Raw genomic sequence first — 24,121 nt, 5'->3', positions numbered from 1 at the left:
AAACATTAATTAACCATAGATGATGTGGACTCTGTCCAGCGGGGTTCGTATGTTGTAGATGAGACAAACAAATTCACATGGACTACAGAAGTCCTGTGGAGATAAAGGAATGGCACAGCCACTCTCTGAGAGAAAGATTGCCCAACCCTTGCCTGGACAGGCTTTTATTGCTTTTCTGGGAGCATTACCTCAAGGAAGGTCTTCATTCATCCTTGTCAGGCAGTAATTATCAAACAATAGATAACATTTGAAGAACTACAAGGACTTATTATGAGTCAGGGTCAGTTACCTAAAGGGCCATAAAACTTTGAAAAACAAAATCATTTCATGCTTGGACCGTTATCAGAAAATTGAGGGCATTTTTAGCAAAGCAGTTTTCACAGGATTTTATGCATTCTTTCTTAGGCCTGATTGCCCCAGGGAACTGCCCATTCCTGTCCGGGGCTGCACCACCCTCCAGCATTGTTTCAGGCTTAAGTCAGACAAGGGAATTAAGTCAGCAAAGAGATTAGGAGACTTCTTGCAAATGGAATGAGGACTCAGGCTATGTCAAAGCTGAGGGGCAAGGGTCCATCACCCCTTTTTTCTATAGCCCCCCAAGTCCTTCCCTGAGGGCCCCTTTGTGACCATGTCTGTCTTAGGTTGTCCCTCCCTTGAGGAATCGTACCTGTCATTAGCTAACCAGTCATCTGCCCAGGGCCAAGTGGGATGAAGTAAAATGGGGCAAAGGTCGTGCCACTACCAGGAAGATAAGCTTTCTCTCCTTAGTGGCTTATGGATCCCAAGATCTCTCTACTCAGCCTTAGCTATGGGGGTTACAGCTTCTGAAACCAGGCAGGGTGGTTCCCAACACGTAGACATGGGTTTATTTCTGGGTTCTCCATTCTGTTCCATTGATCAATGTGCCTGTTCTTATGGCAGTACAAGGCTTTTTGATTACAGTTGCCTTGTAGTATAGTTTGATACCAGGTATGGTGATCACTCCTACTTTGTTCTCTCTCAAAATTGCTGAGGCTTCGGTTTTGTTTATGGTTGCATAGAATTTTTTAAATATTTGCCTATATCTGATATATATCATTGGTATTTTAATAGGGATTGCATTGAATTTATACATTGCTTTGGGTAGTATGGACATTTTGATGATTTTATTACTTCCTATCCATGAACATCGTATATGCTTCCATTTATTTCATTTGTGTCTTCCTTCATTTCTTCAGTGTTCTATAGTTTTCTGAGTATAGGTCTTTACCTCCTTGGTTAGGTTTATTCCTAGATACTTTATTTTTCTTGTTGCTATAGCAAATGGGATTTTTCTTCCTATTTCAATTTCTGATATTTCATTGTTGGTGTACATAAATGCCTTCGATTTCTGAATATTGACTTTGTATCCTGCTGTTTTGCCAAATTCACTCATTAGGTTGAGTAGTGTTTTGGTGGAGTCTATAGGGTTTTCTATGTGCACTATCATGTCATCTGCAAACAATGACAGTTTTACTCCCTTCTTTCCAGTTTGGATGCTTTTTAGTTCTTTTTCTTGTCTGATCATTGGGGCTAGGACTTTGAATACTAAGTCTAATAAAAGTGGTGAAAGGGGACACTCTTGTCTTCTTCCTAATCTTGAGGGGATTCTTTTTAGTTTTTGCCCATTGATCATGATGTTGCTGTAGGTTACTTGTATATGGCCTTTATTATGTTGATATATGCTTCCTGTACTCCCACTTTGCTGATTGTTTCTATCATAAATGGGTGCTTTACCTTCTCAAATGCTTTTTCTGCATCTGTTGATATGATCATGTGATTTTTGTCTTCCCTTTAATTATGTGATATATTATGTTTATTGATTTGAGAATATTGTACCATCCTTACATCCCTGGGGTGAATCCCACTGGACCATGGTGTGTGATCTTTTTAATTTCTGGGTGTGGTTTGCCAATATGCTGTTGAGGATTTTAGCATCTTGTTCATCAACGATATTGGCCTGTAGTTTTCTTTCTTTGTTGTATCTTTATCTTGTTTTGGGATTAGGATGATGCTGGCCTCATAAAAAGATTTTGGGAGTCTTCCCTCGTCTTTAACTTTTGGAATATTTTGAGAAGTATAGGAGTCACTTCTTCCTTAAATGTTTTGTAAAATTCTCCTGTGAACCTATCTGGTCCAGGACATTTGTGTGCTAGTTTTTTTTATTACTTCTTCAATTTCACTAGCTGTTACTCATCTGTTCAGATTTTCTTCTTCTCTTGAATCAGTTTTGGAAGATTGTATGTTTCTAAAAATTTTCCCATTTCATCCAGGTTTTCAAATTTCTTGGCATATTTTTGTTTGTAGTAATTTCTTACAATCTTTTGTATTTCTGTGGTCTCAGTTATAATTTCTCCTCTTTCATTTCTGATTTTATTTATATGGGTCCTCTCTCTTTTTTGCTTGATGAGTCTAGTTAAAGCTTGTCGATTTTGTTTATCTTTTCAAACAACCCTTTCATGAATTCATTCATCCTTCGAATTTTTCTTTTAGTTTCTGTCATTTAATTATGTTATGATCTTGATTATTTGCTTACTTCTACTCACTCTGGTCTTTGTTTGTTGTTGTTCCTCCAGTTCCTGTAGAAGTAGGGTTAGGTTGTTTATTTGAAATATTTCTGTGTTGTAGATAGGCCTGTATTGCTATGAACCTCACTCTCCATATGCCTTTGCTGTATCCCATAGTTTTTTGACTGTTGTGTTTTCATTTTCATTTGTTACCAGAAACTTTTTTATTTCCTCCTTGATCTCATTATTATCCCACTCATTGTTTAATGTTATGTTATTTAGTATCCATGATTTGAATGTTTTTGAATTTTTTCCTTGAGGGTGATTTCTAGTTTCAAGCCCTTGTGGTCTGATAAAATGCTTGATATGATTTCAATTTTCTTGTGTTTGTCGAGGCTAGATTTGTGTCCTATCATGTGTTCTAACTTTGAAAATGTTGTATGTGCATTTGAGAAGTATGTGTTTGTAACGAAAGGTTATGTATGTTTCAGTTAAGTTCATTTGATATAGTGTGTCATTCAGTGCTGCAATATCTTTGTTTATATTTTGTTTGGAAGATCTATTCATTATTGATAGTGGGGTCTTAAAATCGCATACTATAAGTATGTTGCTGTCTATATATGTTGTGAAGTCCTCTAAGATTTTCCTTATGTATTTGGATGTTCCTATGTTGAATGTGTATATGCTTACATTGTTTATGTCTTCTTGATGGATTATTCCCTTGAGTATTATGAAGTGTCCTTCTGTGTCTCCTTTTATTGGCCTTTGTTTTGAAGTCTGTTTTTGTCTGGTATAAATATTGCTACCACAGCCTTTTTTTCTTGTCCATTTGCATGGAATATTTATTTATTTCTTTATTTATTTATTTTTATTGTTATTCAATTACAGTTGTATGCCTTTTCTCCCCATCCCTCCACCCCACCCCAGGTGAACCCACCTCCCTCCCCCCTCTCCACCCTCCCCCTTGGTTTTGTCCATGTGTCCTTTATAGTAGTTCCTGTAATCCCCTCTCCCCACTGTCCCCGCCCCCACCCCCCACCCCCGCCCTGGCTATTGTTAGATTGTTCTTAACTTCAATGACTCTGGTTATAATTTGTTTGCTTTTTCCTTCTATTGCTTATGTTCCAGTTAAAGGTGAGATCATATGGTATTTGTCCCTCACTTCCTGGCTTGTTTCACTTAGCATAATGCTCTCCAGTTTCATCCATGCTGTTGCAAAGGGTATAAGCTCCTTCTTTCTCTCTGCTGCATAGAATTCCATTGTGTAAATATACCATAGTTTTTGGATCCACTCGTTTGCTGATGGGCACTTCGGTTGCTTCCAGTACTTGGCTATTGTAAATTGTGCTGCTATGAACATTGGGGTGCACAGATTCTTTTGGATTGGTGTTTCAGTGTTCTTAGGGTATAATCCCAGCAGCGGAATTACTGGGTCAAAGGGCAGTTCCATTTTTAGTTTTCTGAGGAAATTCCATACTGTTTTCCACAGTGGCCTCACCAGTCTGCATTCCCACCAACAGTGCACGAGGGTTCCCTTTTCTCCACATCCTCTCCAACATTTGTTTGTGGATTTGTTTATGTTGGCCATTCTGACTGGTGTGAGATGATACCTCATCGTGGTTTTAATTTGCATCTCTCTGATGGCTAGTGATGCTGAGCATCTTTTCATATGTCTCTGGGCCCTCTGTATGTCTTCCTTGGAGAAGTGTCTGTTCAAGTCCTTTGCCCATTTTTTAATTGGGTTGTTTGTCTTCCTGGAGTGGAGTTGTGTGAGTTCTTTATATATTTTGGAGATTAGGCCCTTGTCTGAGGTATCATTGGCAAATATGTTTTCCCATACTGTTGGTTCTCTTTGTAATTTGGTGCTGTTTTCTTTAGCCATGCAGAAGCTTTTTATTTTGATGAGGTCCCATTTGTTTATTCTTTCCTTTATGTCCCTTGCTTTAGGGGATGTGTCTGTGAGGATGTTGCTGCGTGGAATGTCTGAGATTTTCCTGCCAATGTTTTCCTCAAGGACTTTTATGGTGTTATGACTTATATTTAAGTCTTTTATCCATCTTGAGTTTATTTTCGTGTATGGCGTAAGTTGGTGATCGAGTTTCATTTTTTTGCACGTAGCTGTCCAGATCTCCCAACACCATCTGTTGAAGAGACTGTTTTTGCTCCATTTTATGCTCCTGCCTCCTTTGTCAAATATTAATTGATCGTATAGGTTTGAGTTTATTTCTGGGCTCTCTATTCTGTTCCATTGGTCTATGTGCCTGTTTTTATGCCAGTACCAGGCTGTTTTGATTACAGTGGCCTTGTAATACAGTTTGATATCAGGTATTGTGATCCCTCCTGCTTTGTTCTTCTTTCTCAAAATTGCTGCTGCTATTCGAGGTCGTTTATGGTTCCATATGAATTTCTGCAATGTTTGTTCTATATCTGTGAAATATGTCATGGGTACTCTAATAGGGATTGCATTGAATCTATAAATTGCTTTGGGTAGTATGGCCATTTTGATGATGTTAATTCTTCCAATCCATGAACATGGTACATGCTTCCATTTGTTTGTATCTTCCTTAATTTCTTTCTTCAGAGTTGTGTAGTTTTCTGAGTACAGGTCTTTTACCTCCTTGGTTAGGTTTATTCCTAGGTACTTTATTTTTCTTGTTGCTATATCAAATGGGATTTTTTTCCTGATTTCTGTTTCTGCAGTTTCGTTGTTGGTGTACAGGAATGCCTTTGATTTCTGGGTATTGACTCTGTATCCAGCTGTTTTGCCAAATTCATTTATTAGGTCGAGTAGTTTTTCAGTGGAGTCTATAGGGTTTTCCATGTACACTATCATGTCGTCTGCAAACAGTGACAGTTTCATTTCCTCCTTTCCAATTTGGATGCCTTTTATTGCTTTTTCTTGTCTGATTGCTGTGGCTAGGACTTCCAATACTATGTTGAATAGGAGTGGTGAGAGAGGGCATCCTTGTCTAGTTCCTGATCTTAGTGGGAAAGCTCTAAGTTTTTGTCCATTGAGTGTGATTTTGGCTGTAGGTCTCTCATATATGGCCTTAATTATGTTGAGGACTGCTCCCTTTATTCCCACTTTGCTGAGTGTTTTTATCAGAAATGGATGCTGTATCTTATCGAACACTTTTTCCGCATCTATTGATATGATTATGTGATTTTTGTCTTTGCTGTTGTTGATGTGATGTATTATGTCTATTGATTTGCGAATATTGTACCATCCTTGCATCCCTGGGATGAATCCCACTTGGTCATGGTGGATGATCTTTTTAATATATTGCTGGATGCGGTTTGCTAATATTTTGTTGAGAATTTTAGCGTCTATGTTCATCAGCGATATTGGCCTGAAGTTTTGTTTCTTCGTTGTGTCTTTATCTGGTTTTGGGATTAGAATGATGCTGGCTTCATAAAAAGAGTTTGGGAGTCTTCCATCAGTTTGGATTTTTTCGAATAGTCTGTGAAGGATAGGGGTTAGTTCTTCCTTAAATACTTTGTAGAAATCTCCTGTGAAGCCATCTGCTTCAGGGCTTTTGTGTGATGGGAGTTTCTTGATGACTGCTTCAATTTCCTTTGCTGATATTGGTCTGTTCAGGTTTTCTGCTTCTTCTTCAGTCAGTTGTGGAAGATTATATTTTTCTAGAAATGTGTCCATTTCATCTAGGTTTTCAAATTTCTTGGCATACAGTTCTTTTTATAATTTCTTACAATCCTTTGTATTTCTGTGGTATCAGTTGTAATCTCTCCACTTTCATTTCTAATTCTGTTTATTTGGATCCTCTCTCTTTTTTTCTTGATGAGCTTACTTAAAGGCTTGTCGATTTTGTTTATCTTTTCAAAGAACCAGCTCCTGGATTCATTGATCCTTACAATTGTGCTTTTAGTCTCTATGTCATTTAGTTCTGCTCTGATCTTGGTTATTTCCTTCCTTCTGCTTGCTCTGGACTGTCTTTGTTGTTGTTCCTCCAGTTCTTGTAGGCATAGGGTTAGGTTGTTTGTTTGAACTGTTTCTAACTTCTTAAGGTAGGTCTGTATTGCTATGAACTTCCCTGTCAGGAATGCCTTTGCTGTGTCCCATAGGTTTTGGGTTGTTGTGAGTTCGTTTTCATTTGTTTCCAGGAAGTTTTTGATTTCTTCCCTAATCTCGTTCTTGACCCATTCATTGTTTAATAGCATGCTATTCAGTCTCCATGTGTTTGAGTGTTTTGGGTTTTTACCCTTGGGGTTGGTTTCTAGTTTCAGACCCTTGTGGTCAGAGAAGATGCTTGATATGATTTCAATTTTCTTGAATTTGTTGAGGCTTGCTTTGTGTCCTATCATGTGGTCTATCTTTGAAAAAGTTCCATGGACACTTGAAAAGAATGTGTATTTTGCTTCTTTGGGATGAAAAGCTCTGTATATATCAGTTAAGTCCATTTCCTCTAGGGTATTGTTAAGTGACACAATATCTTTGTTGATCTTTTGTTTGGAAGACCTGTCCATTTTTGATAGTGGGGTGTTAAAATCCCCTACTATAATTGTGTTGCTGTCAATATCTTTCTTGAAGTCCTCCAAGATTTTCTTTATGTATTTGGGTGCTCCTATGTTGGGTGCATATATATTTATAATGTTTATGTCTTCTTGGTGTATTCTTCCTTTGAGTATTATGAAGTGACCTTCTGGATCTCTCTTTATGGCCCTTCTTTGGAAGTCTATTTTGTCTGATATGAGTATTGCTACCCCTGCTTTTTTTTCCTGTCCGTTTGCTTGGAAAATTTGTTTCCAGCCCTTCACTTTCAGTCTGTGTAAGTCTTTTGTCCTGAGATGGGTTTCTTGTAGGCAGCATATGTGTGGGTCATGTTTTCTTATCCATTCAGCTATTCTATGTCTTTTTATTGGAGCATTTAATCCATTTACGTTTAAGGTTATTATCGATAGGTAGTTATTCATTGCCATTATGTCCTACCTGTGTTCCTCTGTCTTTCTCTTTTCCTTCCTTTCCTTAAAGCAGTCCCTTTAGCATCTCTTGCAGAACTGGTTTGGTGGAGCTGTATTCTTTTAGACTTCTTTTGTCTGGGAAACTCTTTATTTGGTCTTCTATCTTAATTGAGAGCCTTGCTGGGTAAAGTAGTCTTGGTTGCAGGCCTCTCGTTCTCATTACTTGGAATATTTTTTGCCATTCTCTTCTGGCTTGGAGCGTTTCCATTGAGAAGTCAGTTGCTAACCTTATTGGGGCTCCCTTGTATGTTACTTCCTTTTTCTCCCTTGCTGCCTTTAAGATCCTCTCTTTGTCTTGGAAATTTGCCATTTTAATTATGATGTGTCTTGCAGTGGGTCTCTTTGGGTTCCTCTTGCTTGGGACTCTCTGTGATTCCTGGATTTGGGTGATTTTTTCTCTCCTCAGATTAGGGAAATTTTCCATCATTACTTTTTCAAACAGGTTTTCTATCCCTTGCTCTTCTTCTTCTCCTTCTGGTATTCCTATTATACGGATATTGTTACGTTTCATGTTGTCCTGCATTTCCCTTATTGCCTCTTCATTCTTTCTGAGCCTCTTTTCCTTTTCTTGCTCCTTCTGGGTGTTTTTTTCTACTTTATCCTCCAGCTCGCTGATCCGATCCTCTGCTTCATCAAGTCTGCTTTTCATTCCTTCTACTGTGTTCTTCAGTTCAGAAATTGTATTCTTCATTTCCTCTTGGCTCTTGTTGATATTTTCTATTTCCTTTTTCATGTTGATATAGTTTGCAGTGAGTTCCTTGTAGTTTCCTTGTAGTTTCTGGTAGTTCTCTTTGAGCTCAGAGAGCTCAGTGAGCTTCCTGATGACCATTGCTTTGAACTCAGTATCTGATAGTTGACTTGCCTCTTTTTCGGTTAGTATTCTTTCTGAGACTTCCTCCTTTCCTTTCATTTGGGAATTGTTTCTTTGTCTTCCCATCGTTTGTGAGGCTCTTCTTGTTGGCCTCTGCTTCTTAAATTGCTTTGTTCTGACTCCCTGGGTTTATGATATGAACTTCTATGGTAGAATGCCAATGGGATTCGGTGGTGCCGTCTCCTTACTCTCCTGTGCTCACTGGTCTTGAGGTGACGTTTATGTGTTTAACACGGTCTAACTCTAGACTTTTCAGCCCTCCAGGTTTTGTTGTCTCATCTGTGGGAAAAGGAGAAAGGGGGGGAGAAAGGAAAACACACACACACACACACACACACAAAAGAAACCACAAAAAAAAACCAAAAACCACCCCCCAAAAAAACAAAACAAAGATGGGAAGGAGGGAAAAAGGAACTAGGAAAGGAGGAAAGGAAGGAAGGAGGGAAGAAGGAATAAAGAAAGATCGTAGGCAAGATAAGAAGGAATTTTAACAAAAATTAAAACATAGAAATAGATAAAAGAAGGGAGGAAGAAGACATAAAAATGGTAAAGGATGGGAGGAAGAAGGAATGAAAAAAAAGAAAAAAAGGAGAGAGGAAGAAGGAATTCAGGGGGAAAGGAAAGAAAAGAAAAAAGATAAGAAAAAATACAAGAAAAGAAATCTTCTGCTGGCTTTGAACCGGCCAGGTTATATCTGCTGGTGTCCTGTCTGTGCAACTGTAGGGGGTGGTTGGAAGGACTGGTTTCACTTTTCTCCCTTCCTGGGCCACACTCTTCGGTGTTTTGTAGGTGTGGTCCCTGGCAGTCAATCAGGCCGTTGATCAGCCACTCTAGCAGCTTTGTTCTTGGGACAGGCAAGCAGCGGCTCCTCTCGCTTTGGCTTGGTAGGCGTGCGCGCGCAGCAGGGGAATCCAGCGGCTTTGGGTTTGTGAAGTATTTTGTGCCCTGAGCGAGCCGGCCGACCAATGGAACCGCCCGGGCTTGGGACTCTGGAGTTAATACGCTCGCCAGCAGCTTTGTGCCCGGAAAACGCGCACCCAGCCGGCCCTGGGCTTGGTGAGCGCGCAATCCGCCTCGCCTGAGGTTCTATGCTTGGGGTGCGATCCAGCCGCCCTGGGCTTGAGTCTCTCAAGCGGGCGGGGCCGCCCCGGGACTGAACCACACGGCACTCGGCTCCAAGGTCCTGGGCCCCTGGGTGGAGCAGCTAGCCTCAGCTGCAAATGATCTCGGAGGTTTCAGGTGTGGGCGCCCCTCCCGGGTTTCATGTATGGGCCCCGTTCGCTAATCTGCGTGCGCACGCGCTCGACCGGACCTCGGCTGAGCGCCCTCACTTTTTGTGCTGTTTATCCCCCCCCCCTCGCAGTCCAGGGGCGGAGGGGGGAGGGGCACCAGTGGCCTCTGTTACTACCGAGAGTTCTCTAACTAGCCCCTGAGTGTCTCTATTTTCTTTTTCTTTTTGAGAAATTCCTCCTTTTCAAGCTCCCCTGGTCCAATCAAGCACCTGGCTGCTCACAGCGCAGCCTGGCCCTCTCCCAAGACTCCTGCAGCCGCCCCTGCGCCAGGGCTGGCGCTTCTGGGGCCCTTGTACCTCTCGTTCCCAGGACCCGGGGACCTTATTGTCCTTGAGCACTCTTCTTACCTTCAGATCTTTCAATGTCCTCTATCTTTGGTCTCTAATCTTCGTATATGCTGGAGTACTGTTGGCTGTTCGCTCTGCTCCTCAGATCACCTAGGTATTTCCCTGGCGCTGAGGGGAAGTGGATTCCGCTCCCACCTATGTTGCCGCCATCTTCCCCATTTGCATGGAATATTTTTTCCAGTCCTTCACTTTCACTCTGTGTAGGTCTTTTGTTCTGAAGTATGTTTTTGTAGGCAGCATATGTTCACGTCATATTTTCTTATTGATTCGGCTACCCTATGTTTTTTTATTGGAACATTTAATCCATTTACATTTAAGGTTATTATTGATGGGTACTTACTGTCATTTTTCCCTTTTGCATGTGTATTTCTCTCTCTCTCTCCCTCTTTTCCTTCATCATGTTATAGTAGTCCCTTTAGCATATCTTGCAATACTGGCCTGGTGGAAGTGTATTCTTTTAGCCTTCTTTTGTCTGGGGAACTCCTTATTTCGCCTTCCATTTTAAATGACAGATTTGCTGGGTAGAGTAGTCTTGGTTGCAGGCCGTTTCTTCTCATTACTTTGAATATTTCTTGCCATTCCATTATGGTTTGTAGTGTTTCTGTTGAGAAATCAGCTACTAGCCTTATCGGGTCTCCCTTGTATTTTACTTCCTTTTTTCTCCTTTGTTGTCTTTAAGATTCTCTCTTTGTCTTTGAATTTTGCTTTTTTAATTATGATTTGTCTTGGAATGAGCCTCTTTGAGTTCATCTTAATTGGGACCTTCTGTGCATCCTGGATTTGTGACTTTTTCTCTTATGAAATTAAGTAAGTTTTCCATTATTACTTTTTCAAACAGATTTTATATCCCTTGCTTTTCTTCTTCTCCTTCCGTTATCCCTATTATACAGATGTTATTATGTTTAATTTTGTCCTACAGTTCCGTTAACCCTCCTGTGTTCTTTTTGAGTCTTGTTTCCTTTTCTTGCTCTTTCTGGGACTTTTTTCTACCGTGTCCTCCAGCCCGCTGATTTGATACTTTGCTTCATCTAACCTGATTTTGATTTCTTCTACTGTGTTCTTCAATTAAGAAATTGTATTCTTCATTTCCTCACTCTTGTTGATAGTTTCTGTGTCCTTTTTAATGCTGATATAGTTTGCAGTAAGTTCTTCATAGTTTCCCTGTAGTTTTTGGTAATTCTCCATGAGGTCATTGAGTTTCCTGATTTCCATTGTTTTGAATGCAATATCTGATAGTAGTATTTGCCTCTGTTTCATTTAGCCCTCTTTCTAAGGATTCCTTCTTTCCTTTCTATTGGGTCGAAGGGAAAGGAGGAATCCTTCCTCCTTCCTTTATCTCCCCATTTTAGGTGACACTTCTTGTTTGTTTCTGCATGTTTGATTGATCTGTTTTCTCTCCCTATCTTGATGTGTGAAATCTGTGGTAGAAGACCTTTGGTACTCAGTGGTGGAGTCCCCTTGATCTCCTGAGGTGGATGCTTTTGGCCTGCCCTTTGTGCCATTTATGTTCACTTTGGGTGTAACAGTTTTAACTGTTGTTGGATCATTCTTTGGTGCACTTCCCTCCAGCTGGTTGACTAACTGTCAGTCTACCCATGTCTTCTATGCTGTTGTGCAGGTGTTGTCAGAACAAAAGCACGAAGCCCAAGAAATAAACTCACACCCACAAAAATAACTCCCACCTGCAATCACACTATCAACAGCAAATTAACCAGTATTAAAATGGGTTTAAAGAAATTAAATGATTATAAGAGAGGAGATCAAATATGAGATGACCTGCCTAAAGAGAAATGATTTGAGTGTGTAGAGGGTGGAGCACTAAAAAGAGTAGTGATTCGGAGCAATATGAATAAAGAAACTAAAATTTGCATCCAATAAAGAAGGGAATGAAGAAAGTGGAATGAAGTAAGAGAAGGGAAGCATATAGTATTAGGTTTAAACAGAAATTTTAAAAATAAGATAAAGTGAGAGAGAAAGAAAAAGAAAAAAAATAAGTAAATAAATAATAAAAAAATAAGAACCAAATTGGAGAAAAAGATCTACCACAGCACTATATACAACAATGCGCTGAAATTAATTAGATGTAGGATGGTAATAGGAGGGAAAAATGAAAGAAAGAAAAGCTTAAGAGATATCTAAAGGAAAAGGAAATGATTTTGAGATGATAGAGGGAGAGGGAATACTAAGAGTAAGGAACAAAAATCAGGCCGAGGCAGGGAAAAAGTAAAATTTGATATGAAAAGAAAAAGAAGAAAGAAAAAAGTTGGGGGGGAAAGGGACAGGGTGAAAGAGAAAAAAGAAAAAAACAGGCTAAGACAGGGAAAAAATAAAATTTGTGACCAAAAAAAGAGTAGGAGAGGGGAATGGTAAAATTTGAGTTTTGAAATATAAAAATAGTGAAGATCTAAAGATGAAATGAAAAAATGGAACAACTACCCTATTCATGAACAATGGGTAAAGATTGCTTAAGTTGGAGAGAGAACACGGGTATTTTAAGTCAGGAGAATAAATGTGAGATGACTCTTGACAATAAAATTGGTTTTGAGATGCTGGACTGGGGTTAAATATAAGAGTGCAGAATGGAAACAAGTTGTAGCAAGAGAGAAAACTAAAGTTTTTTTAAAGATTTTATTTATTTATTGGTAGGGGGAGGGAAAGAGAGAGAGAGAAACATCAATGTGTGATTGCCTCTTACACCCACTAATGGGGACCTGACCTGAAAGCCAGGCATGTTCCCTGTCTGGGAATTGAACTGGTGACCCTTTGGTTCTCAGGTCAGCACTCAATCCACTGAGCTACACTATCCAGGTCAATAAAACTAAATTTAAAATGAAAATAATGAGAGTAAAGAAGAAGGTAGAATGGGGTAAGAGAAGGGAGGGCCAAAATATGTGAATTGAAATAAACTATAGTATAAAATGTGGTGACTTAGTATGTACAGACTTGCTGGACAAGACATGAATGTTAAAAAGCTGTGCAGAAAAGAAAATATCACAAATCATGGAGAAGACACCAGTGGATTTCGTGTCAGTAACATATAATCTTTTCTTTCTGAATCTGCCTCTGGTGATGTCAGATGGTGACCCCTCCTGGCCTTCAGCAGCCTGTTTGAGACTACCAGGGGTCTACTGTCTGTGGCTGACTCCTTAAGTTGTTACTCTAGTCACTGTGCACTCAGCAGTGAGGCTTAAGCACCACAGGGTGGGGCAGAATCCCTCCTGGGGTCTGGGCTATTGTTTCCCCTCAGGCTGCTGCTTCTTGGAGGGGGGTGGTCTGCCAGAGCAAGATGGCTACTGCAGTATTGGGGGATGACTCAGCACCAGGATCCGGGTATCTGCTCTCTCAGTTCTCTCCCCAAAGCCTCCATCCACAGTCTCTAGTGCACTCTACCCCTGCCCCCCTTTGCTGGAGCCTAGGGTAAGTGGCTGCAAATGAAAATTTGTACGTTGGCCCTCTACATGGCTCTTTGCGTCTCCAGCCATCCATCTCTGGCAGAGAGAAACCCTGCTGCTTTTTGCAGCTGAATGTTATCTGTGTACTTTTCAGTGTCTGATTCTCTAGGCTGGGGATCCCAGCTTAGGGTTTAGTCCCCACACTTCTCAGAGGAATCTACAGGCTGCTTATATATCCCTCCAGCACTTCTCTGCTGCCGCCTATGGGCACTCAGCCAGCCCTCTCATGTCTGCACTGTACTCCTTACCATTCACGTTGTGCTCAAGCTGTTTCTATTGTCTGTCCGTGGTTATGAGGCTTCTCTTTCACTATTGTTCAGTTGTTGGTTCTGGATGATTTCTCCACAATTTAGTTGTAATTCCAGATTCGTCCTGGGAGGAGGTTAGTGTAATTCTATTTCTAGTTCATTTTTCTTTATGCTGTTTTCATTGTTTTTACATTTTTATGTTGTGATTTCTATCTCTCTTTTGAGAAAAATTGTCAGAAAGCTAATTTTTCAATGAAAAGTCCTAGTCTCAGAGAGTTTAACAGGTTACTTCTTTTAAACTTTCAAGGAATAGATTACACTAATATAATTTAAATAGTTCCAGAGCATAATGAATGATCAGAACATAATGAATAAATCAGCAAAATGAATGTCATCAGCAAGTTATGTGAATAATATCCAGTGATTCAAATGGGATGCATGTTAACTGTGAAAAAATGGTTCAGTATTTGAGAAATAAGTTTTACGAATAGGTCAAGGTTTTTTAAAGTGGATTATTATTTTAATAGGTGCTGGAAGGGTGATTTTATTAAAGTCAAAGTTCAATTTTTATAACCTTAGTTAATAAATGTATATCTGAAAATAAAACAAGTTATATGCTTAACAGAGAAATGCCAACAGCATTTGGGTTAATTCAAGAGCAAGACAGGTTACTTGTTCAACGCTCTTTTTTTGTATTTACATTATTCTGGAATCTGTCAATTCAGTTATGCAAGAGAAGAAAATGAGAGATATAAATAATACAAGTAGCTAACAATGCCAGAACATTTACTTTGTATCTAGTACAGTTCTAATTATTGAACATTTTTATATCATTACCACAGATTATGGTAATATCACAAGTAGATGCCAATAATGTAGAAACTATTGTTATGACCATATAAAGTTACAGAAATTGAGGCAATAATAGTTTAAGAAACTTGCCTAAGGTTGTACAGCCAATAAGTGCTAAAGACTAGGTTTGATTTAGGCAGACTGACTTTACGTACACTTACATGCATATCACTCACACTGTATAAACTAGGAGTTTACAAACCCTGAAGTTTGATTAGAATAGAGTCATGTTCATTCATTTGTTTATGCATTGTTAATGGCTATTTTCATGCTAAGATAGCAGAGTTGAGTGGTTATGCCACAGTACTGTGTGCCCCATAAAGCCTATATATTTACAGGGAAAAAAAACTTTAGAAAAAAGTTTGCCGACACCTGTTCTAAATCTTTGGACTCTGTTATCTTTGATTAAACTGTTACAGCTTTTTTATTAGGAAAGAGGGGGCCAAATTATATGAATACATGCTTGGTAAACCTAAGATAATGAACTAAGAAACTGTTAGAAATAGTAATCATAAAGTGAGGTAGTTTGTTTTTAATACCAATATGCAAAGTTCATATTGTTTCCAATTTAGAAGTAATAACCAGCTTGATAATACAATGAGATAATAGATCCCAGTCTCAAAAGCAAGCAATAAATAAATAAATATCTGAAAGTAAGTGTACAAGAAATGTGTTGCCATAGTTGTAGGTTCAATCCCCGGTCAGGGCACATAGAAGAATCAACCAATTAATGTATAAATAAATGGCACAACAAATCTGTGTGTTTTAGCCCTGACCAGGTAGATCCATTCATTAGAGCATCATACTAATATAGCAAAGAAATGTGAAGGACCCAAATCAAGAAAAGTTTAAAACTATACTGAATTAGAAGAAGAAATTGAATATAAATACATTAAGTTCTCAGCTAGGATGACTCAGCATTAAAAAAAGATATATTTTTTTTAAATCTAAATTAGTTTGTGAAATTAGACTTCTTATTCAATTGCCAAGGGGATTGTTTCAACTTGATGAAATGATTCTTAAAATTTTGAGAGAAAAATGTGACCAAAAAAGACCAGGAATTTTATGAAAAATAGGTTTATGATTTCAAGATCTTAAACTGAATATATGCTAAAGTCTTGCCCTTTCACTGCAAATTTTCGACATCCATAAAGTTTTAATAAATTCTGTTAAAACAGAAAGGGAATTATTTATCTCTGGAATGGAAAAGAAGTAACTTCCTATAGAAAGAAACGTAGGAACTCTGTCTGGCAATCTGTAAAACTGTATTACTGATAGGCCAGCCTAGGCTTGAGTCTTCCATGCCTGGAGGGACTTAACAGGCCAGAAGATGAGTGCACAACCACAAATCACCAAAATATGGAGAATGTAAACATTATAAAAGAAGAACAACAAGTTCAACAAAAGAGAAAGTCTGTTTCTCTAGACTTTCTTCCTAGTCTAGAGAAATAGGGGAAAAAAGAGAAGAATCTAAACACGACTTTCTTCCTCTGAGCAATAAGAGAGGGATTTGCTTCCACAAAATAACAAACAAGAATTATGAAGCAAGTGCTGATGAATTATGAAAAACATAAAGTATTGTTCAATATTAAAACTAAGTATATATGAGAAATAGCAGAGGAGGACTCCACTGAAGAGCTGATTAGTGCACTGGAAGATAGATGTGAGGAAGTCTGCAAATACAATACAAAGAGTTACAAAGGAAAAAGTAAGAGATATAGAAACGCTTACCAGAAGTTCTAACATCTGTTTAATAAGAGTTGGATTTTGTAAAATACTTGTTCTGCATTTATTGAGATAATCATTTGGTTTTTCTTTTTAGTTCAAATGTCAAACTAACCTTGTATTCCTAGGATAACTATGCTAGGTTATGATATATTATCCTTTTTATGTATTCTTTGATTCTGTGTGCCAAAATTTGTTTAGAATTTTGTAACCTGTGTTCACTAAAGATTATTGATGTGTAGTTTTCTTTCCTTGTAATGTCTCTCTCTCTCTCCACTTTTTGTTTATTAGAGTACTTCTTGCCTCAAAGAATGAATTGGGAAGCATTCTCTCCTTTTCAATTTACTGAAAGAGTTTGTATAGAATTAGTATGATTTTTTCATTAACTGTTTGGTGAATTTACCAGTGAAGTGATCTGGGCCTATTGTTTTCTTTGTGGGAGGTTTTTAATTACTAATTATTTTGACTGTCCTTTGGTAGTTTGAGTCTTCAGGAATTTGTCCATTTCATTGAAATTGTTTAATTTGTTGGCATAAATTTGTTCATAATATTCCCTTATACTTTTAAAATTTGGAGAATCTGTACTAATGCCACCTTTCTTATTCCTGATATTGATAATTTGTGTCTTTTTTTATCATGATCAATTTGGCTATAGGTTTATCAATTTCATTGATCTTTTCCTCTTAATAAGATGAAGAAATGTATAATATGAAAATTTAGGGAAAAGTAGAGGGAACAGTGCTGTTCCCTAAAAGGAAAATAACTTGGCGTTTTCACAGAGAATAAACTGGAAGTGGCCAATAAGGAAGCATTGAGAGCAATTATGAGACTTTTACAATAATATATCAGAGAAAGATGACGACAGCACTGACTAACAAGGTAGTAAGAAGTGGTGAGATTCATAATATATTATGAAGGTAAAGCCAGTAGAATCTGCTGATGACTTTTATGTGTAGTGATGGAGAATAGACATGGATAATGCTTACTGGTCTTAGGCCTAAGTAATATGGTTATGGTAGCTTTGTGAAATAGGGAATATTGGAAGGAGAAGATTTGGGCTATTGTGGGAGAAGTAAGGTAGAGGAGAGGCATTAAGAGATCTGATTTATACTCTTGAAAATTTTGAAGGATTAGTTGACTCAAATGATTTTTTTCTGCTGCATGTATTTTCTATATATTTGTTTAAGTTATCCAGGAAATTGACTCTTCATCTTCTAAAGATTGTCTCCTATTGAATAATAGGAGATATTCAAGGTAAAAGAGGCATATAACTTCCAGTAAAACATTTAAATTGTAATATACTAGGAAATTGAAAAAACAGGTAAATATGTGAATCTTTTTGTGCTAAAGACATTAGTGTGGAGTGATCAGAGTCAGTGTAGCAAAATAATCTGTTTATAGGTAGTATAGGTAATATGAGTAACCAAGTTGAACTTCTTAATGAGATCAAAATAGAGAATTCTGAAATTTGTTGTTGTTTTGTGAAGTTCTTTGAATTTAAATCAGATATTTGAGGTACCTTGAAAAGATTGGGCCCAGGATCCCAGACCTTCTTTAAAATAGACCATAATACCAAGGTCAGCCCAAGTAGAATTGATAACAATCTTTTTTGTGCCCTTCGTAATAGATTCAGAAGATGACTAACTTCCAGGGGTAGAGGGATGAATTTGTAAGTTTGGAAAATGATACACTAGAGAGAAACCACTATGCTCTCTCAGAAAATAGTCTCAGAGAATCTAGCTAAACTATTACATTGATGTTGTTCTTGATTAGAGTAAAAATCTTTCCATCATAAACTAAAGTAGAATTGTAATAGAATACATTAAGAATTAGAGGAAGTTTTAAACTTACATTTTTATTTCAGCAAACTGCTGAATAAAATATAGTAAGCATTTAGTATGAGCAACCCTCAGAGGACAGGGACCTTTTTTGCATTATTAATCAGTGTATTTCAAGAATAAGCATCGTGTGAGAACTCTGATATTTTTTACATGAATATGTAAATTAATGAAACCACAAAGTATAAGTGTGGTTTATTTGGTGATTTTATTTCCTTTGGTGTATGGGATGATGCTCTAACCAACTGAGCCACGCAGCAAGGGCTGGTGATTTTATTTCTTAAGCACGTTTCTTCACTAGAGGGTGCTGTGTAAGCATACTATACTTTAAAAGTGTTCATTTTCTTATTTATTATGAGATTGGATTTTTAAATCACCTGATTTATTAAAAGCTTTCATTTCTTTTTTTTTAATTTCAAAACAATACTGATGATATTGTGTACAGAAAAAGTCATGAACTTCAGTAACTGTTAACAGCAGCATTAACCAAATGTTTCTTTTCTTCCTCCTCTTTAGAAGACTTATGACTCCAATCATGTATGCTGCACGAGGTGGTCACCCGCAAGTTGTTGCTCTCCTTGTTGCTCATGGAGCAGAAGTTAATACCCAGGATGAGAATGGTTATACTGTGAGAATCAATTGTACAACATTCCTTTTTACTTCTAAGACATTCATATCTTGTTATTAGTAGTAGGCCACACAAATCTTTTTAAGTAATAAAATTTACAGAAGGGTTGGGATATAATTGCTGTTTGATAAAGAAAAGCAACAACTGATGTGTAAAAAAGGGAATCATCTGACTCTTTATCCTCACCATTGTTACAGAACCTATAACACAAAACAAAGTCTGGGCTCTAGAATATACTTACAATTCTGTTTTATAGAAAATAATTCAGTGATTGGCAGATAAATCATTTTATTATATAATATAACTTGAGTGTGTAAACCATTTGGTTTTATAAAATCAATGAACACTGAAAGTCTGCTTGGCAATTACAACTTTGGAAATGTGTTTACATTAAATTGTGCAATGAAGAGATTGAATCATTGTATTAATTAACCATGTTAACTTTTTTATTGTGCCATTAAATATGGTTCTCTCTCTCTCATATACAGTCCTTCTTTTTAAACAATCTTCTTTTCCCCTATTTTTATAGGCTTTAACATGGGCAGCACGTCAGGGTCATAAAAATGTAGTTTTGAAGTTGCTTGAACTGGGAGCTGATAAAATGCTACAAACAAAAGATGGAAATATACCAAGTGAGATTGCAAAAAGAAATAAACATCTAGAGGTATTCTTCCATATATTAAACTAATTGTTCTATGCCATGTTTTCTTGTCATTTGTAGAACTTTTTAATGCATTTATTTTTTTAATATATTGATTATGCTATTACAGTTGTCCCTTTTTTTTCTCCCATTTATTCCCTTCTACCCTGCATCCCCCATCCCACCAGCATTTCCCCCTTAGTATGTCCATGGGTCATATATATGTGTTCTTTGGCTTCTCCATTTCCTATATTATTCTTAACCTCCCCCGTCTATTTTGTACCTGCCCCTTACGCTTTTTTTTATCTTTTTTTTTTACTGTTGTTCAAGTACAGTTGTCTCCCTTTTTCTCCCACCACTCCCCACCACCACAGCCATCTCCACTCGATTCTACTCCCTTTGGCCTTCTCCATGTGTCCTTTATACGTGTTCCTTGACAACCCTGTTTATTTTGTAGACCATTACATTTATTCCCTGTACCTTCTCCCCCTACCCACTAATTATCCTCCATGTGATCTCCATTTCTGTGATTCTGTTCCTGTTCTAGTTGTTAGCTTAGTTTGTTTTAGTTTTTGGTTTTTTAGGTTCACTTATTGATAGTTGTGAATTTATTGCAATTTTAATATTCATAGTTTTGATCTTGTTCTTTTTCTTATATAATTTCCTTTAACATTTCATATAATAATGGTGTGGTGGTGATGAACTCCTTTAACTTGACCTTATCTGGGAACCACTTTATCTGCCCTTCTATTCTAAATGATAGCTTTGCTGGATATTGTAATCTTGGACGTAAGTCCTTGCCTTTCATGACTTCAAATACTTCTTTCCAGCCCCTTCTTGTCTGTAAGGTTTCTTTTGAGAAATGAACTGATAGTCTTAGGGAAACTCCTTTGTAGGTAACTGTATTCTTTTCTCTTGCTGCTTTTAAGTTCTCTCCTTATCTTCAATCTTGGGTAATGTAATTATGATGTGCCTTGGTGTGTGCTTCCTTGGGTCCAACTTCTGTGGGACTCTCTGAGCTTCCTGGACTTCCTGGAAATCTATTTCCTTTGCCAAATTGGGAAAGTTCTCCCCCATTATTTTTTCACATAAGTTTTCAATGTCTTGCTCTTCCTCTTCTCCTTCTGGTACCCCTATGATTCAGATGTTGGAATGTTTCAAGTTGTCCCAGAGGATCCTAAGCCTCTCCTCATTTTTTTGAATTCTTGTTTCTTCATTCTGTTCTGGTTGAATGTTTATTTCTTCCTTCTGCTCCAAATCATTGATTCGAGTCCCACTTTCCTTCCCTTCACTGTTGGTTCCCTGTACATTTTCCTTTATTTCACTTTGCATAGCCTTCACTTTCTCCTCTATTTCACAACCATACTCAACCATTTCTGTGAGCATACTGATTACCAGTGTTTTGCTCTGCATCTGATAAGTTGGCTATCTCTTCATTGCTTAGTTCTCTTTTTGAAGCTTTGATCTGTTCTTTCATTAGCGCCATATTTTTTGTCTGTCTCGGTGTGCCTATTAAGTTGTAAGGGGCAGGACCTTAGGTATTCGCCAGAGTGGGGCAACTCACATCACTGCATTGTGGCACTATAAGTGGGGGAGGGGTTTGAGAGGGAACAATGTCCCTCGCTGGGCTCTCTTCTGGCTTTCAGTCACTTCTCTCACTACGCACAAGGGAATTGGGCCCATCTGGAGCTGATTCCCAGGTGGGTGGGTTGGTTTACATCCTAGGACCCTGTAGGTCTCTCCAGTGAAGTCTCCTATGAGGCTAGGAGTTTTTCCCACTGCTGCAACCCCCACAGATTTTTACAAACAGAGGTTTTGAGGCTTTCTTTTCTTACGCTGGAACCCTGGGTTGTAGGGACTGTCTTGCTCCCCACTTGTTCCTCCCAGTTTATCTGCATGCAAATGTTAGAATACCCAGTCTGCCAGCCACCACCTCACCTGCTGGGTCCTCCAGCCGCCACCCCACCAGGTGTCCTCTCTGCCCCAGCTGCCCATCTCCACACCTCCTACCAGTATGAATGAATGTTTCTTCTATAACTCCTTGGGTGTCGGGCTTCCATACACTTCAATTTTCTGGCAGTTCTGGTTATTTTTTGGTTTTAAATTTGTTGTCTTTCTTTTGGTTTTGGAAGTGTATCCACCTACATACACCTCCATCTTGGCCAGAAGTCCTTATATATGTGTTCTTTAGAATTCACTACTATAATAATAGTGTACTGACTATTATTAAGTATTTAAATGTGCAATTTTCCTTTAGTTAGGTAAGGAAAACTTTATTTTGCTAGAATATTCGTCTTGTACTAAATAAGGGGTATTAATAATGTGGCAATTTAAAAGCTCTTAAAAGGGATAATAAATCATATTCTGGTCCTAGAAGTAAAATTGTAGTAGACTATTTAAACATCTTAAACTGGTCTGGATTTTGAAAACTTAGTGTTTTGAGAAAGCAAACAAATTTTTCAAAATTTGAACATGTAATTAAAATATTGTTTTTTAATTTTAGCTAGTGCATATTAGACAATTTAAAATTAAATCCTTTAAACTACATTTACTCCTATACATGTGACAAGGGATATAAGAAAGTTATAACAGAATTGGGTGTGTGATCTACTGTCATTCAGATAATAAAGTCAATAATAAATATTTGCCATACATTAAATTACTTTCTTGATATAAACTTTTGTTCTGAATATTAAAACTTTTGGCCAAAGTTCTGTAGTATTTCTAAGCAAGGATCAAATACAGTACAACTGTAAAAGTTATATCATTCAAGAACTTCTAAAACTGAGTTTCCAATTTGAAAGCATGTGGCTTTTCAAAGATTCTATCATATAATAATCAGACCATGCCACTTTTAATGCATGTAAAATAACTTACTGATGCATTATACCTATCTGATAATTATACTTATCATTTTCTATCTCAAATCTATATTTCTAAAATTAGTCTAGAGTAAATGCTGATCACTAAATCCCTGAGAAACTTCAAGAAAAAAATTTTGTTTTTTCCTAAGCTTTGAATAGTTAAAGACTTTTAATTAGTTACTGCATTATTAAATTTAGGGTACATGACCTTGAATTTGACATATCAAAGAAATTTGTAAGAGATCCATGATGGCAGCAGCATAGGTGGAAGCTGCACTAACCTCCTCCCAGGACCAAACTGGAATTACAACTAAATTATAGAAAAATCATCCTGAATAATCAACTGAATACTAGCTGAAGAGAATCCTTATAACCAAGGTATTATGGAAGAAACTACACCATCACAATGAGACTGGTAGGAAGTGTGGAGGCACAAGAGGGCTGGCTGGAATCCCATGGGCAGCAGCTGAAGTTCTGGAGGTATATTTCATCAGCCTGGGGTGTTCCCCCTGAGAAGTGTGGGGGTCAAAACCCAAAGCTAGTTTCCCCAGCCTAGAGTACCAGAACCAGGAAAGGAATCCAAATAACATTTGGCTATGAAAAGCACTGGGATTTCTGTCCACAAGGGAGAAATGGCTAGAGACATAGAAAGCCTCTTAGAAGGCCAATGCACAAGATTTCATTTGCAGCCACTTACACTGGGCTCCAGCAGAGGGAGGGCAGAATGGACTAGAGACAGCTGAGGAAAGTCTGAGGTAGGTGGCTCTGGGGAGACAGCTGAAGGGTCAGTCATCATGATCCCTGTGCTGAGCCTTCCCGTGTACTGCAGAAGCCATCTTTCTCCAGCAGAGCACTCCCCTCTATGCAGCATCAGCTTGGGGAAAGCAATAGCCTCACCCTGTGGAGCTTAACTAGGCTGCTGAGGAGTACAGATGGAGGCTGTTTTAGTAATTAAGCCTAACAGAAAGCCTGTAGGCAAAGGTGGATCTCTGGGAGCACTAAGACTTTAGCAGACCTCCCTCAGACCAATGCTCATAAAAGCCAGTCTTGGTATGCAGCTTGGTTCTTTCTTTCTGTTCACACCTAGAAGCTATGAATCACTGATGGCTCCAAACAGGTTGCCAAGGGCCAAAGGCAATGTCTGATACAGGGCTACACCAGAGTCTTTGCAGATCTACCTAATTCTTAGAAACAAACACAAGTGGCAGCCAAAATGAGAAGACAAAGAAACAAGCCCCTAATGAAAGAACAAAAGAATTCTCCAAAAGCAGAACTAAATGAAATGGAGGCAAGCAATTTTATCAGATACAGAGTTTAGAGTAATGATTATAAGGATACTTGTTCAACAGCATGAAATAAGACATAGAAACAATAGAAAAAGGTCCAGTTAGAAATGAAGAATGCAATATCTGAAATAAATAATACACTGGAAAGAATAAACAATAGGTGAGATGGAGTAAAAGATCTAATCTTTTAAGCAATTTAGAAGACAAGGTAGAAAGAAAACACCCAATCAGAGGAGCAAAAAGAAAAAAAATAATTTTAAAAATAGGGATAGTTTAAGAAGCATTTGGGACAATGTGGAGCATAACAACATCCGCTTGATGAGAATAGCAAAAGCAGAAGAGAGTGAGGAAGGGATTGAGAAACTTTTTGAAGAAATAATGACTGATAACTTCCCTAAGCTGGTGAAGGAAAAAGACGCACAAGTCCAGGAAATGCAGAAAGTCCCAAACAAGATGAACTGAAAGAGGCCCACACCAAGACACATAATAATTAAAATGATCAGGCCTAAAGAAAAGGAGAGAATCTTAAAAAACACAAGAGAAACACAGGTAACACAGGTAAGGGAGCTTCTA

At 38.0% G+C, this 24,121-nt stretch overlaps 1 protein-coding gene across 3 annotated transcripts in view; it reads left to right on the top strand.

Annotated features, from left to right (window-relative positions):
- The window catches only part of ASZ1 (ankyrin repeat, SAM and basic leucine zipper domain containing 1), a 121,904-nt gene that overhangs the window by 36,654 nt on the left and 61,129 nt on the right, over positions 1 to 24,121 (top strand). For all 3 annotated transcript variants that reach the window (XM_045191612.3, XM_024555375.4, XM_045191613.3), the window contains 2 exons: positions 18,647 to 18,758; positions 19,288 to 19,422. In XM_045191612.3, the coding sequence (XP_045047547.2) occupies positions 18,647 to 18,758; positions 19,288 to 19,422 (247 nt within the window). The remainder of the gene's footprint in view (positions 1 to 18,646; positions 18,759 to 19,287; positions 19,423 to 24,121) is intronic.

Source organism: Desmodus rotundus, chromosome 6 (genome assembly GCF_022682495.2).
Source record: "Desmodus rotundus isolate HL8 chromosome 6, HLdesRot8A.1, whole genome shotgun sequence".
NCBI lineage: Eukaryota > Metazoa > Chordata > Mammalia > Chiroptera > Phyllostomidae > Desmodus > Desmodus rotundus.
The sequence above is the reverse complement of the archived record's forward strand: the minus strand, read 5'-3'. Positions and strand labels throughout refer to the sequence as shown.